General features: G+C 32.5%; 1 protein-coding gene across 2 annotated transcripts in view; it reads left to right on the top strand.

Annotated features, from left to right (window-relative positions):
- The window catches only part of LOC143229092 (synaptic vesicular amine transporter-like), a 60,960-nt gene that overhangs the window by 41,930 nt on the left and 1,382 nt on the right, over positions 1–17,648 (top strand). For both annotated transcript variants that reach the window (XM_076460910.1, XM_076460911.1), the window contains 3 exons: positions 393–456; positions 11,441–11,560; positions 14,665–14,798. In XM_076460910.1, coding sequence (XP_076317025.1) covers positions 393–456; positions 11,441–11,560; positions 14,665–14,798 — 318 coding nt within the window. The remainder of the gene's footprint in view (positions 1–392; positions 457–11,440; positions 11,561–14,664; positions 14,799–17,648) is intronic.

Here is a 17,648-nt window from a genome sequence, read left to right as displayed (position 1 = left end):
TTTATAATGTGATGGCCACTCCCACTTTATGTTAAATTTTAAAATTAAGTGAAATAGCCCACTTGGTGTATGTCCACAAATAAAAGTAGATAATATGCTATATTGTACATACATATATAAAATGAAAAATAACTATATGTCTAAATATAAGAAGGTAAAATGGCTTACCATTTGGTATGTAAAGACTAAAGTCAAACCACTGTGTTAATTACTTAGGAAAATGCATAAGATAAGTCGCTATCATCCAATAATTTTCTTTTGATCCTATACTATTGTCAGTAGAATACTAAAAGTAAAAACAAAATTCGCAACTGAGTCAACATAATTTTGTGGATTGGCAGAAGCCAGTTGTGTTTTTTATACCTTACGTTTAACTTTGAATATGTGTGTAGGTTCCTCTGGCAACTCGAATGGTTCACCTTATAGTACCACATTTCGGTTTGGGATTGGGCATAGGTAAGATCTTTTTGTTTTCTTTTATATTACCGGTTTTATATACTTGTTGCTAATTCGGTTACTGAATCTTAAGTTCTTGTTTGTATTTCTCCTGGTATCAATACAGTATATGGATGTTTCTATGAAATGTGTGGATCTGTATAACTTTCACATCTTCCTCTTAGTTCTCACACTCTTCTTTGGTTTGTAGACACTATCACTACTTTGTAAATAAAGATAAAAAACTCCCAACATTCCTCTGTAACGCTTTAAACTTTAAAACCTTGTACATGGGTAGCACTTTACATGGCACAAATGTATACTTGCAAATATACATTTCTGAAACATAGTTTAAATGTTTTTGAAATAAGGGTGGTATTTATATCGGTGGCATTTAAAGTACGTGGAATTAAACTGTAAATAGTTTTAGTTTGAAATCCGTGTTGTGCATAGTTATTAGACATTTCTAAGGTAGAGGTACATTTATTTAGCTACTTGTATTAGATTTTACCTCATACGTTGAGTAGCACGTCATTAGAAGACGATAAGTTGTCGGCTTCAAATAATATGAAGGGGTCAAAAAATGACGTCATAGTTCATGAAATGGAACCAGAGAGGACGTTGCTAGGTCATGAAGCGGTGCCAGAGTGTGCATTTGGGAGGTATGATATCATAGTTTGATACCAATATAAGTGGATCATATTACCAAGGTCCTATAGGCAGATAGTCTTGCTAGGCATATTGTTTATGTATATTTGTGTGTGTATGTTACCAAGGCAGGTGTTTCTCTAAGTGGACAGTGTTACTGTTCTTCCATTCGATTGCAAAGAGATTTCAACTTGTCTCAAACTATTTTAACTGTATTACAGATGTTTTAGAAAGACTGACATGCGAACAGTGTTTATATGAGTGAACGTTGTTATTATTACAAAGTTTTTCTGAGCCTCTTTCGGCAGATGGTCTTATTAGGTGTATTGTGCTGTTTCTATAAGGGGCATTGTTACTATACTTCCATACGACTGTATACAGATATAAACTTGTTTATAATTTTCATTTATATATTTAACTGTATTACACATGCTTTACAAAAGTGAATGATGTTACTAACACATTTCAGGTACTGCTGAAAAGTTTTTTGTAACATATATTGTTGTCATAAATATTTTCTAGCGCTATACTACTTCGGGGGCGTTTTCGTAAATATTGGACAAGACAGTTAGTATAGCTGACTAAAGTATCGATTTAATATACGTTTAAAGGACTGATTATAATTCATGCTTTTATTTGTAAGTACAATAAAATACTATACCTAATAATAATGGCATACTTTTTGCATTTTCTAAATTTTTATACGTAAAACTCTTATTGCTAATTCATTTGTTCTCTAGTTTTCATTTCTTTATCTATGATATTGTATAACACCAATAAATCCTCAAAAGAGAGCTTACTTAAATCTATACTATTTTTCATACTTAGCTTTATAAAGTAATTTTCTCCACTGAAGTTTAACTTTAAAGGATCCATGTAAATAACTATGTTTAACCATCCGTTCATAGAAAATTATATTTTGACATTTCTGTAAATATTTTCATTTTGAGCTTTAAATGAACAACTAATATATAGATGTTTTTTTCATCTCTATCTGAGACCATTAACACTGAACACAAATTATAGAAAGATCAACACATACAATTGGCAAACAGTGTGGACACTTCAATCTTATTGGATATTTAGGCTGACTCTTCATAGTTGGTGGAATGTCTATCTTTTATTAATAGAAAAGTTTTTAAAAATCAATGTGATATAAAAATAATGAAAGAAGAGTTAGTTATAATACATATATTATTTGTGATTACGTATAAGATATGAATCTCACACACACACACACACACACACACACACACACACACAGATATATAAACATTTACGTTATATTAACAATAATCTGTTCAACCTCGTACAATCTTGTTTTCTGTATCAATTCAAAACTGATAGTTATACCTTTATACTTAACTTGTGATGATCAGCGTTTGAGTGTCACTGATTTAAGTTAATAAACGTTGTTTATTGGCTCGGTCATTTCACAAAATGATATGAAACCGAAATATGTATTAACAATATTCTATCTGTCAGTACTTGTGGGAAATGATCATTTGTAATTTTTTGTTGGTGTATAATTCTTGCATACTTTTCTATTCAGTTACACTCCATGAACTTATTTATTTAGGTTTCTAACAAATGTGTTTTACTATCAAATACAAGTCTCCATATAGTATGTTGTCATCAAAATATGAAGGTAAAATCACATAATCTAAATAGAACTTTTAATAGCATACCGAAACATTCATTCAAAAAACAGACACTTAGACAGTTAGATCTTTCAACTTAGGTTAGGAACAATGTTATGGTGATATGTGATGTATTATCTTCTACACTTATACAAATAATATACAATTTTATTATTCAGTTGTCAGTTACAAGTTCAAATGACACAAGCTTTGAACAAATACTCAAAGTCTGACCAAAGACAAAGGATTAAATACTATGTTTCCAGTATAATCTTCTATGATAGACTTGAGGAAAAAGACAAATGAACATTTCAGAAAGTTATTAAAACGTAGATGAGACAGTTTCATATTTATCAAGATACACTGCTGGCCAAAATCTTAAGACCAATGAACATAAAGAACAAATATGCATTTTGCGTTGTTAAATTCAACCACTTATTTGAGTAGAGCTTCGAAAGATGAAAATAAGAAAAGGGAAAAAAAACAAAAAAACTTTTTTGTATTTAATAGGGAAAATGTGAACACTATGAAATTAGCCTAACTGCTAGCTGGTCAAAAGTTTAAGACCATACCAAAAAGAAGTCCTAAACAGGGTACGAAATGCCCAACAATAGGTCTCAATACTAAGTTGCACGGCCGTCATTGCGAATAACTTCAAACATTCGCTTTGGCATGGTCAATATAAGCGCTTGTAGAAGACTGGCTGGAATGTTATTCCAAGTGGTGAAGATGGCTTCACGAAGATCATGCACTGTTTGGAATTGACGTCCATTTCTATAGACTTCCCTTGCCATCCACCCTCAAATATATTCAATGGGGTTCAGTTCGGGCGAACACACTGGATGGTCCAATCACGGTATTCGCCATGAAAAAGTCCTCTGTCCAGCGGACATTGTGGATTGCGGCGTTATCCTGCTGAAAGATTCAGTCATATCCACAAAAGCGAGGGCCTTCAGTCAATAAGGATGCTCTCTCCAACATGTCAGTGTAACCAGCTGCTGTTTGACGCCCCTGTATAACCTGAAGCTCCACTGTTCCATGGAAGAAGAAAGCACCCCAGATCATGTGTCGTGTAGAAAATGTCTCCGGTGGGATATCCTTATCGTGCCAGTAACGTTTGAAGCCATCTGGACCATCCAGGTTAAATTTTTTCTCTTCAGAGAACAAAACCTTCGTCGACTTTTCTACGTCCCATGTTTGGTGCTTCTCAGCAAAGTTTATCCGAGCTGTTTCGTGGTGTGGAAGGAGGCGTGGCCTTTGAAGACGTTTACGGTTTTTAAAGCCTTTCTCTTGTAGATGTTTTCCCTTTTCTTATTTTCATCTTTCGAAGCTTTACTCAAATAAGTGGTTAAGTCTAACAACACAAAATGCATATTTTTTCTTTATGTTCATTGGACTTAAGATTTTGGCCAGCAGTGTCTACTTGAAAATTCATATAATCAGTGATGTCGAGAAACCCACTTGTTGAGAAATTTATATGCAAAAACGGCTCGTTTGGGTTGAGAAAATATTTTACATATAAGAGCGAACAACGTTTCGACCTTCTTCGGTCATCGTCAGGTTCATAAAGAAAGAGGTAACTGACCGGAAGCTGACCACATGTTTGAAAGGGGTTGTGTAACTGTGTGTCGAAATGTAGAGAGCGGTATTAGATGTTTGAATATATAATTTTATTTATTTTATTATATTAATATAGGTATAAAGACGTTCCTTTATATTGGTTTATTTTGGGTTTAAGTTGTTGTATAAGTAAGGCTTCTTTAATTTTGCGTTTGTTTATGTTTGTTTCTTTATTTAGTATTTGAGTGTTTTCTATGGTTATGTTGTGTTTATTTGACTTGCAGTGTTCGAAAACGTGTGAAGGTGACTTTTATGTTCTTTGAATCTGGTTTCCATTTTCTACTTGTTTCTCAATATAGAAGTCGTGGCAGTTATCACATTGTATTTTATAAATAATGTTGGTGTGGTGTTTGTCAGTGTAGTTTTTACATAGTATAGACCTCAGTTTTGTGCCGGGTTTTTGAATATATTTGGTATTAACTGGAATGTCATATTTTGTTACTAATTTTTGCCAAATGTTGGTTATTTGTTTGCTGATGTCAGGAATGTATGGTATACAGCAGTATATGGTTTCGTGGTTTTTTGATCTGTGAGCTGTATTTACTTTAGTTGGTTGATTTTGCTTTCTGTCTAGGTGTGTGCGTATAATGTTTTCTACGGTTTGTGGAGGAAAAAAAAAACTCAACATACTAAGAAACCAAATAAACACAGCCATAAAACTATGCTCACCAGATAAAATTAACGATGAATTAGACAAAATAAAACAATACTTCATCAACATCAATAAGTTTCCTATACAAACCGTATGGCAAAATTTTAATGAGGTAATAATCAATAATGTAAAAATGCGCTTAAATAAATTGTGTGAAAGTTAGGATTTTTGTGTTATTTATCATATCATCTCCACATTTTTAATGTTCATAACCAAACAAAGGCAGGATATCTCAACTTATAGTAATTATAAATAGTGAGAAACTTTTCATCGGTAAAGGTAATATATACAATCTCAGCTTTCTTTTTTTCTGGATGTGATGAACCTGAAAAGAACATTCAGTTTCAATTCACTTAAACAAAAATATTTTATTTAAAAGAAGAATAACCCTCATCTTTACTATCTTCAGGACGAATCCTCATTTGAAATGCATCGTATTTATTTTATTGAATTCTCAGAGTCCAGTGTAGTAATATTGGGGAATATATATTCAATAAAATGACTGTATAAATAAGACATCTCTGTTGCTGTTGCCAAAGAAACCTCTCATCCAGTATTGGAACTTTTATTTGCAGCAGGAAGTGTAACAAAATGTTTGTCAAAACACTGTTTACATCATTTATTAAGATATTTAACTTTAAGTTTTGCATTTCCAGTTAACCTAGTTAGTTCTGATACTGGATGTAAGGAATGGTAGGTAATGTACGTACAGTCCAGGTGTTGTTGCATTTCTCCTTACTGAAAACATGTAGTAAAGAAAAACGTGTAAAGAAATGTGACCAGCCTTATCGTCATACAATTTACCATTATACATTAAGTGTAGATTGAGCATTTTCGTGATGACAAGAAACCCACTTGAAGTAACAATGTATCTCAAGACAGCTTGTATGGGTATTAAAACTTTTTGTTAAAATAAAATAGAGAACAACGGTTCGACTTTCTTAGGTCATCTTGAAGTTAACAAAGAGACAGTTTGCAACTGACCGTTGCCGGCCACATGTCTTAGGTACGAGAGTATAAACGTGTACAGGATTGTAGGTGGCGTTGCAGTTAGATGTTAGGTTATTAATTAGTATAGGTATAAAGATGTTCCTTTATATTGGTTTAATTTTGGTTTTAGTTGCTGTATAAGTAGGGTTTCTTTGATTTTGCGCTTTTTTATATTTGTTTACCTATTGGGTGTTTTCTATGGCAATGTTATGTTTATTTGATTTGCAGTGTTCAAAAACATGTGAAGGTATTTTTTTATGTTCTTTGAATCTTTCTTTCGTTTTTCTGTTTGTTTCTCCAACTTCAAAGTGATGGTAGTTGTTGCATTGTATTTTATAAATAACATTGATGTTTTTGTCAGTGTAGTTTTTGCATAGTATGGACTTTAGTTTTATACCTGGTTTTTGAATAAATATTAGTGTTTACTGGAATGTTGTGTTTTATTATAAGTTTCTTCCAGATGTTCGTTGTTGTGTGGCTGATGTCGGGAACTTATGATATGCAGCAGTATAAGGTTTTGTAGTTTGTTGTTTCTTGGGGTTTATTGTTGTTTGTTTGTTGTTGATCTAGTTGTGTGCGTATAATTTTTCAAGGGTTTTTGGAGAAAATTTGTTGATCTTGATGAAGTGTTGTTTTATTTTGTTGATTTCATCGTTAATTTTATCAGGTGAGCATAGTTTTGTTGCTGTGTTTATTTAGTTTCTTAATATGTTACGTTTTTGTTTTCTTTCACGTGATGAGTCCCAGGGAATGTATAATCCAGTATGGGTGGTTTTTCTGTGAATTTCTGTTTTGAATTGTGTAACGGTTCTTGTTATCTTGAGGCTGAGAAATACTATTTGGTTAGTCTTTCTCTCTTCACAGGTGAACTTAATGTTGGAGTGTATAGAGTTTCAACATGGTTGAAAAAACTAAGTGTGTGTTCTGCAGATGTGAATCCATCAGTTGTATCATCAAAGTATCTGTACCAGTATAGTGGTGGGTGTAAAACTGAGCTGATCGCTTGAGATTCAATTTGTGTCGTAATAATGTTTACTAGAACTGGTGATACGGGATTGCCCATACTTAGGGCATTTATGTGTAGGTAGTTTTTGTCATTGAACATAAAGTTAGTTTTGGTGGTAGTGAATAATTCTATAACGGTTGCTAATTGGTTGTTGGGGACCTGTATCAATGGGTTGGGGTCTTGGATATAAAGTTCTAATAAAGTTTTATGGAACCTTGGCCACATACCAAAATAGACTTGGTATGAGACCTCAACCCTGCTATCAAATACAGGTATCTAATTTTTTCCTTTCTTTTCAACGAAAATGAGCAGTGCAGTGAAAAGAGACTCCTATTGTACATCTATTTAATATCGAAAAAACGTCTTCTACCAGTGATTGCAAAATGACTTCAAAAATAGATAACATTCCTACTAGACACCATTAGCTATTTAATATAAAAACGTAGGTTTTCTTATGACTTTAATATAAGGGAGAACTTTGTGATAACATATTATGACTATTTTATATCTGTTCTACAATGAACTTTTCTAATCTTCGTAAATTTTATAACAACATGGTTGACGTTTAACATGTAAATAATTAAACTCTATTACTATGTTTAACGGTAGGACTCTATTACTATGTTTGACGGTAGGAATAATATACTAATTTAATTGTAATAAATATGGTCTTTATAAATAAATATAATCACATTAATGAATGTTTCACATAATTTGTTGTGACTTTATAGGAATGCTCTTCATAAACTCACTCTGCTGGAAGATAGGTATACGTCTTCTAGTAGACCGTACTTTTTGTGTGTTTTTCTAATAGCAAAGCCACATTAGGCTATCTGCTGAGTTTACAGAGGATAATCGAAACCCTGAGTTAACGTTGTAAATCCGTAGACTTACTGCTGTACCAGTGGGGGACCCATATTTTTTGTTGTGAGATCACAGAAGTATATCACCATATGAAATTGTCCACTATATATGGTACTTATTGTTTCAATAATAAAATGATCTAACATCAGAGTATTTAATTTGTTATACAGCAAATTCTCAACATATATATGAAAAGAATAAAATGTTTATAGTTAGTCTGTGTTTTTATACATCAGACGAAATATTTCAATTCTGGTTTTCATTACACGAAAGTAAGCCGCTTTGTTTATGACGTAGTGGTCGTTGACACCGTAAGGTACTGCTTACAGTTTTATCAATTGATGCCATTTCTTGGAGACTTACTTTGTTTTAGGCTATACATACATATATATATATGTGTGTGTGTGTGTGTGTGTGTAAAATCAATGTGAAATGCACTTACAATTATTAGTTATGTGTGGTGAATATTTTCAGAACATACAATCATATGATAATTATCTTTACAGAAATAATTTTGGAGAATGTATTATTTATTTTGTTTATAGATACGAGTTTTATTTATACAGGCTGAGCATTTACATTTAAATATTCCCCAAAAGTTTACTACACTGGGCTTAATGTCTTGCAAAAGTGTTCACCTCTACCAATAATGTCAACTTTTAATGAAGTATAAATAATGAAACAATATTTTAATGAACATAGTTTTGTTTAAAACACTAATTATTACACTTAACAACATTATGTATAAAAGAGGTTGAATATCGGCAAAACCCGCAAAAAATATATATAAATTGAAATTTGTTGATTGTATAAGTACTTATCCCGTAAGTTGGTACTTGGTGGAAACACCTTTGGCAGTAACTACTGCTGTGAGTCATTTTGTATAGGTTTCTACCAGCTTTGCACAATGAGATGATGTTATTTTTGCCAATTATTCCTGGTAAAATTGCTCCAGTTCTGACAAGTTTATTTGAAACCACTGATGGACTGAAACCTTCAAGTCTCGACATAAATATTCTATCAGATTAAAATCAAGATGTTGACAGAGCCACCTCAGAACAGCCACTTTCTTCTTTTAAAACCACTCCAGTTTGGCTTGTGCTTTGGGTCAATATCCTGCTAAAATGTGAATGACAAACTACATTTTGCATAAGAAAACCAGAGAAAACTATTTTAACTGATAATTAATATATTTGATATTGCTATAAAGTATAAGTGAAAAATTAATTCCCTTTGCCAATATAGTTTCAAAATTTATATGTTTTTAAGTAGTTGATAAATAATTTTTTACATATTTTTTTACACTGAATCCTTTATTCCTTTATATTTGTATAGCGACATGTCTTTAATACCATGTATTAATTAAAATGTCTGGTGATAAATTCTGTTTGTTTCCACATATTGTTTAACGAAAGTAATATGTACATTTCTAACTGAAATACTAATATGGACATAACGTAGAAAAGTTGCACGAAAGCTAATCGCATATTTCATATTTAGGGTAAGATGTTTATAGCATATTTTGAAGTTTTGTTAATAAAATCTTCAGTATGCTTGTTAATTCTGAAGTTTTACTTAGTTTCATAAACAAATGTTTCAATATTTGCAACAATAGTTTTGATTTTACTTACATATATTTATGATGGCATATCTATTAGTGTTGTATTAGATGGGTAAACACATTTGTAGAATCACGGATAATCAGTTCATGGAATCTAAATGAATAGTAAAGTATACAAGAATTGTAAGCTTAGTAAAATGTACACATTGAACATGTTTTATCAAATATTGTGAATAACCACGTAGTGTTTTGTATCAGTATGTAAAGTGAAAGAACCAATAAACTATGTTTACCGACTTAAATTCACCGAACACAGAACTGTCCATCACTAGTTATGCTAAAGTATGGTGAACATAAATTATTTAATCATCTTCCGCTTTTGAATTTATGTGAAAAAAGTGATTTTATAGAGTTGGAACAACTTAATTTCAATATTAAATATAATGCAGATATATCTATTAGATTTATATCTTAGAAGTTAATGCATAATCATAAATAGGAGCTTACAGTATGATAACTGACTTGTTAAAATTTTGTTTCATAATTGTTTTGCCATATCCAACTTTGAATTTTCTAAGCCTCCTCTTTTAGTAAGAGATCAAGATACTATCAGCTGCGAGTCATCTTAAATATCCAATGGAACTGAAGTGTCTACAGCGTTTGGTGATTGCTTTCTTTTTGTTATTTAATTTATGTTCAATGTTAATGACCTCTGATAAATGTGAAAAGAGCGCTATATGTAAGTTCAGTTTATGTTACAAATGAAATTATTCACAAAAATGTACGAATATAAGTTTTTCAATAGTAATGGTGAAACAGTTATTTGCGTAGATTCTCTAAAATTAAACTTTAGAGGAACAAATGAAGTTTTAAAACTAAACATTCAAATTATTTATATTTTAAATGAGCACCATTTTCAAGATCAATATGTTATATAATTTAATACATATAAATTAAAACTCTAAAATAACTTATTAATGATAAGCATTTTACTTATAGAATTTCAGAAAATGCGAAAAAGTATGTCATGCAAGTTTTGTATATAAACTATAATCAGTACATTAAACGACTATTAAACCGGTAACACAGTCGGTTATATTAACTGTCTTGTTCAATATTTATGATTGTTTGTTTGATTGTTATTAAACATAAAGCTACACGATAAACTATCTGTCTTCTGCCCACCACGAGTGTCGAAACCCGGTTTCTAGCGTTGTAAGTCCGCAGATATACCGCTGTGCTATTGGGGGGGGGGGCCAATGTTTATGAAAACAATACAGTAGATGTGATAAAATCTTTTCTGCGGTGCATTAAATGTGTTAGTAACATCATCCACCTATGTGAAACATATATAATACAGTTAACCATATAAATTAAAAATATTAACGTAAGCTGAGACAAGTTGATATCTGTATACAGTCTTACAGAAATATAGTGACACTGTCCCTTGAAGAAACACCATTTGCCTTTGTAAAACACGCGGGATACGCTTTGGTAGACTATCTGCATATGCAAACACTATCTTCAGTACCTATAGAACCCTTGTAACGACTGTCTACAGAAATAGGCCTTCTGATATTTACCCTAGCCGTGTCCTCTGGTAGCATTTTGTGGCCCAGCTATATACTTTCAGTTGAGTAACATTCAAACTTTTATATTACGCCTTGCAATGTACGTTCTGGTAGCAGACAACTTGCTTTGTTAAGTGTCGTAACCGCATGACAACATCAGCAAACGATAGCAGCCCAAGAGTTGACGGTGAGTGGTTATAACTAGCTCTCTTCCCTCTAGTCTTACACTGCTAATTTAGGGACGGCTAGCGCAAATAGCCTTCGTGTAGCTTTGCGCGAAATTCAAACCAAACCAAACCCTAGATTTCAACGTTTTAAATGAAAGTTACAGTGAACCCACTGGTGATGATTTTCTTAATGTGGTGAAAAATGCATCGTATTGAACTGACCTTATTCTTAAAATAAGTACTTTTGATAACAGTGTCTTTTATTATTATTATTTAATTCATATAGGTATAACGGATGCTGCACTAATGCCCCTGTTGGCCCATGTTGTAGATACACGTCATGTAGCTATGTACGGCACAGTGTATTCGATTGTTCAAGTTGCTGTAAGCCTGGCTTATTCAGTAGGTAGGTGTTATGCTTTTTACTTATTTACTATTATTTATTGTATTTATTTATTAGTGTTGGCCGAGAAACAATATTCTTATTTTTCATACCTTTATGCGTATTGTACGTGAGGGCGCATAACAACAACACAATTATATAGAAATTAATTAAGAGATTCAATGCATCCTTAATTCCTCTGTTAACTATAATACTGCCTGTGGTTCTGTGTAGGTGTTAAAACTTTCAACATCATCTTAGAATGTGTATAATCACAACATCATAATTTTGGCTATCAGAAAGATATTAATAATGTTTCGTCTTAATTTACTTCTAAGTGGACGTAACCATTGAGTCATCTATATGCAAAAACGGCTCGTTTGGGTTGAGAAAATATTTTACATAGAAGTCAGGTTCACAAAGAAAGATGACCGAAGAAGGTCGAAACGTTGTTCGCTCTTCTATGTAAAATATTTTCTCAACCCAAACGAGCCGTTTTTGCATATAAATTTCTCAACAAGTGGGTTTCTCGACATCACTGATCATTGAGTCATCTGATTACATTATAGCGCACCAGTTGATCCGGTTTTCAACTCTTAAGGCAGACACAATTTATTGCTCGACTATTCACTCAGAGTGAATGAGAAGCATAATTTGGATCACTGCCAGCTGGAGTGGAATATCACTAGGCTTATTGCATTTGGAATAACTACCTGAAACGCCACCATACGGATGACTTTTTGTGCTAGTAGTTAGTAATCGTAGTATTCATGCCTCATTGTAAACAAAAATTTCTGTGAAGTACTGCACGAGGATAGTGTTCATCCACAACTAACTGCATCAAAGTAATTCAATGTACGAGCCTCAAATTGTCGTACATTTTACTGATATAAACGGTAATGTTTTTATATATTTATCGACAAAATAAAAGTTCATTTTAAACAAGAACTCCAGTTTTTAGTTATACATTTACAAATTACATCAGTAAAGATATAATTAAATATTCACGTACAATCCTAGTGTAAGTCGTGTTATTGTTGTGAAGAGAATACTTCTGTTTAAAATTATGTTCTGTTATTTAAAAAAAAATAATGTTGTTGCGCGTACCATAGTTATTTTTCTAAGTGTCCGAATCTTGAGGCCCGGCATGGCTAAGCGTGTTAAGGCGTGCGACTCGTAATCTGAGGGTCGCGGGTTCGCATCCCCGTCGCGCCAAACATGCTCGCTCTTTCAGCCGCTGGGGTGTTATAATGTGACGGTCAATCCCACTATTCGTTGGTAAAAGAGTAGCCCAAGAGTTGACTAGCTGCCTTCTATCTAGTCTTGCACTGCTAAATTAGGTATGGCTAACGCAAATAGCTCTCGTGTAGGTTTGCGCGAAATTCAAAAACAAACAAACAAGTGAAATATGATAAATATCTTTTGAGTTGACAAACCAACTCAGGTGAAATAGTGAGATACCGCAGCAGGATCACTGTCGGAACCCCCAGTAAACTACAGCGAAAATAACTCGATAACTTACTAAATGTAGGTAGTGTACCGAGTGTATGAAGAATTTATTTCTCTGCTATTCCTATCACACAGTTCTTATAGGACAATGATTAATGCAACACTTTCGTTAATAGCTACTACAACACAGACACATTCACGTATTTGTTTAATCTCAAAACCAAAGACATTTCTTCTTAGCAGCCTTTTGAATGTATTTCAGCTGAAAAACTGAATTTCTTTTTCATCTTTCCATTGGAACAGTTAACTTCCACCCAAGAAAATCTTTCGCACAGTAATGTAGCAATCGTCAGTTGTGGTTGGTTGAACTGCCACACACTGTACGTTGTATTATTTTGAATAGGGATGTTACTAACATGGAGAGTTCTTCCATGGTACATACATGTTTGGAGGATTTCCTCGCAGTATTACGCATACTTTGAAAGACAAGCTATGAAATGAGCCTTCTAGTTGAGTGTGTGCAGCTAGAGGTACAATATTTGTGGAAGTTTCACGCTAATCGGGGCTCGTAGTGTGCAGTGCATGACTCAGAAATGAAAACAGATCTGTATGTGATTGAAAGTTGAAATGAGCAGGCAGAGCCAATCAATAGATGCATGAAAATAACACTGGAATTATCATTTCATCGATAATATTCTTGCATTGCTTGCATCTTCCTGGTTCAACGCTAAAATGCTCGTGTAAGGCAGTATGAAAAGCTCTGAAGTCCGGAATAATTTAGCTGTCCGAAGACGACCGTTAAATTTGTTCACTATCTGTGTCTGTGTAATTTTTTTAATTCATTTGTACGTGAAATTTCTATTTTGCAGACCCTTATTTTTCTGTCATATTATATTTTACTGTGTTACGAATCATACTTTAATATGTAGTGTAGTTTCTTCTGTTTATAAACTATACTTTTGAACTGAAATTGTTCTAAATATGGTACTGTAACATCATTCTAATTGTTCTAAATATGGTACTGTAACAGTATTCTAATTCTAAATATGGTACGGTAACATCATTCTAATTGTTCTAAATATGGTACTGTAACATCATTCTAATTGTTCTAAATATGGTACTGTAACATCATTCTAATTGTTCTAAATATGGTACTGTAACATCATTCTAATTGCTCTAAATATGGTACTGTAACATCATTCTAATTGCTCTAAATATGGTACTGTAACATCATTCTAATTGCTCTAAATATGGTACTGTAACATCATTCTAATTGTTCTAAATATGGTACGGTAACATCATTCTAATTGTTCTAAATATGGTACTGTAACATCATTCTAATTGTTCTAAATATGGTACTGTAACATCATTCTAATTGTTCTAAATATGGTACTGTAACATCATTCTAATTGCTCTAAATAAATATGGTACTGTAACATCATTCTAATTGCTCTAAATAAATATGGTACTGTAACATCATTCTAATTGCTCTAAATAAATATGGTACTGTAACATCATTCTAATTGCTCTAAATAAATATGGTACTGTAACATCATTCTAATTGCTCTAAATAAATATGGTACTGTAACATCATTCTAATTACTCTAAATAAATATGGTACTGTAACATCATTCTAATTGAAAATATTTCTATTTCTGTTTCTTTCTTTTTTTTCTTAGCTCCTCTTGTTGGTGGAGAGTTGGTACAGTGGGTGGGATTTCCTTGGGTAATCAGAAGTTTGGGTATTATGAATATAATCTATTCTCCTCTTTGTTTCCTTCTCAGGAAGGTTGAATCAAAAGAAGAAGACAAGGTATGCGTTGTCTTTAAGTTTTAAATTAAAAATAACTTGTATCATATCTTCATAGGGAAACTGATAGAAATTACTTTTGACTTGCATAATAATACAATACGTTTAAGCAAGCCAGGATTAAAATGACTAAGTAGAACACCGACTCAGTGCTCTCATTAGAAATTGTATTTACACAATTTGTAGTTAAATATTTTCTTATAGTTTGTACAGGTTTGATATTTATGATTTATTTATAAAGTATAAGACAATAAAACTGAAAGGAAGTAACTTTTATTAGAGTAAGAAAATGCTGTACAACTTAGCGGCACGTTTATTCCCGTAAATAAAATTATAAGGTGGTCTTTTTGTTTCAAGCTCACTAGATGCAAAGAGTGATCATCTGCTGAGGTGTGGTAATAAGGTATTTCCCATAATTCCACGGGATATAATGTTTAGAAAAAGCTTTATACATAGTGTTGTTGTTTTATCTTTATAAGTACATGAAAATAACTGCATTATTTTCACAAACTAAACAAACGGGGCAAATATTTTGAGTGTTTTGCACAGTTAGGAGTTCCTGATTGTTATTAACGAAAATAGAGACCGAACCAGACACTCCTTTAATAATTTTATAGTGTTGGTGGATATACATCATTATAATACACAAGTTGTTTGCTTTTTATATAAAATTGCCTTTCCAAAAAGGTGCCACATAAACTTAATTTCGTAATTTTTTATAATAATATCAATACGACTACACCAAGATTTCGAACAAATTCTGCGTACACTAGTAATTAACGCTTGTTAAGTGACCTTTAATATATGTTCTTTAGGAAATATTGAAATGGTACATTATCTACACTAGTATTTGATTATGTAGTGTAATAAAAGCTGTACAGATTGGCCAGTATTATTTGACTGACTTTAGTTTTATTCTCTTTTGATGTTGGTTTCTTTACCTGCGAGAGTTAGCCTTCACAGATTAAAATCAGAAAAATATATATTCTGTAATAGAAGTGTATGTGGTAAGTATGTTACGAAATAATGTTTTTCAAAACAAGGTATTTCAGTGTAAATTTTAATGCGGGTAAAACGTTTTTATGTCATATTGTGTGTATACACACACGCGCGCACACCGTGTTATCATATTGCGTTCATGAGACCTTAACAGTCGAAACTATTGAAAAGGCGGTTCAGTTACTGTTTGTAATTGTAACAGAAATTTTGTATAAAGGGTTATAAACGTTTAACAAAGAGCTGTAAATCTATAACTTTATTAAAAACTACTATTAGTACATTATTGACTTGCAACTAAACTTGTTGTAAGATTTAGTGTTAAGCCTTTTTATATGAGTTTTTAAACACTACATTCTTTACCTGGTTCCTTTAACGATTGAAAAGAAAGTATAATAATAATAACAGTACTTCAACTACATAGAATTAGTCAAATCCATTACTGATAACGCATTTCGTTCAGTTCGTAGCTCTTTGGGTAGACAGATACGCAACATTGATCATAAAAAATTATTTGATACAAGTTATGGTATATACGTTGATTTTGTTTTTTTTTCAAAAGCCGGCGAAGAATAATTACAATAATACTTAACTTTTAGATTAGCTAGTTTAGTGTGTTTTACACTAAACAATTTGAGAGCTATGTGCGCTAGTCGTCCCTAAATTAGGAGTGGCAAACAGGAGAGAAGACAACTAATCAATACCACCTACCGCAAACTTTTGTACTATTATAGTTGATTAGCGAAATTTAACATCACTTACGCGCAAACCGATGAAAGGACATACTTGTTTTGTTAGTGTAAAGTTAAGGTGTGCTGTGTACACCTCGAATATCTAACAGTATTTCTAGTTCATAAGCCTTCAAACTTATTTCTGAGACACTGGTACTTAAAAAAACAACAAACTTAGAACTTTCTGTAGCTTTGTGTTTGTCTGTACTTTGCTCATCGCGGGTATCACAACATTTAAAATTTGCATTACACGTCCACAGATTTATTATTACACGTTGCACGTCTTCAGATTTATTAGTATTATCCTCCACCTCGAATGGGAAGGGAAAGGGTATTGCAATCGGGTTCGTGTGTTTTTGAGTTTCCACGCGAATACTCGAAAAATAATAAACCGATGTACATGAAAATTTACACACATTCTGTCCGGGTCATTTTTCATAATGGGTAGATACAGCATTTTTCACGGTTTTGAGTTAATAACTGTTTAAAGTATGATCGGATTTGTACAGAATTTCGAGGACACACTACACTACAAAGGATGTTCCAGATAATGACAAACCTGGATCTGAGAAATATTACCTGAGTTTCTGAAGGTGAAATTTGATGTTATCCAATATAAATGCATGAAAGGAGTGGCGGAGAAAGGGTGGCTGCTCTTGTTGGAATTATCATAAAAACTGCAATAATGCTATGTTTACTTATTGTTACAATCACAGCTATAACGTTACTTAGAAACAGGTGGAAATTTTCAAAGTTAAAAAGTATATAATCATAAGTGAAGAATTACGTTGCATTACGTAAGTATAATCGTATATCTGAATGATAAGGTTTAATATGTTAGTCCTTTTAGTTTTAAATTAGGAGCAAGTGTCCTATGTCTAGGATTAGAACCAAGGTTCGACTCTGTGATATGCAGATGACCAAGTTTCTTACTTTCAGATGTGAGAGCAAGAAGAGGAAAAAAGTCAGTCAATTACACTATTACCTTAAGAGTAGCGGGTGTTTTTGTTTGCCCGAACCTCCCTGAATTGAAGATAGATATTCTGATATCTTTGGGTCCTGGTCTGTCCATTCATAAGAGCTTGTTCAGGTTAAATATAATATACTTCTTGAATATCTTAGTTTT

The sequence above is a fragment of the Tachypleus tridentatus genome, chromosome 10 (assembly GCF_004210375.1).
Source record: "Tachypleus tridentatus isolate NWPU-2018 chromosome 10, ASM421037v1, whole genome shotgun sequence".
NCBI classification, from domain to species: domain Eukaryota; kingdom Metazoa; phylum Arthropoda; class Merostomata; order Xiphosura; family Limulidae; genus Tachypleus; species Tachypleus tridentatus.
Note: the sequence above shows the minus strand (reverse complement) of the source record. Positions and strands in the feature narration are given on the sequence as shown.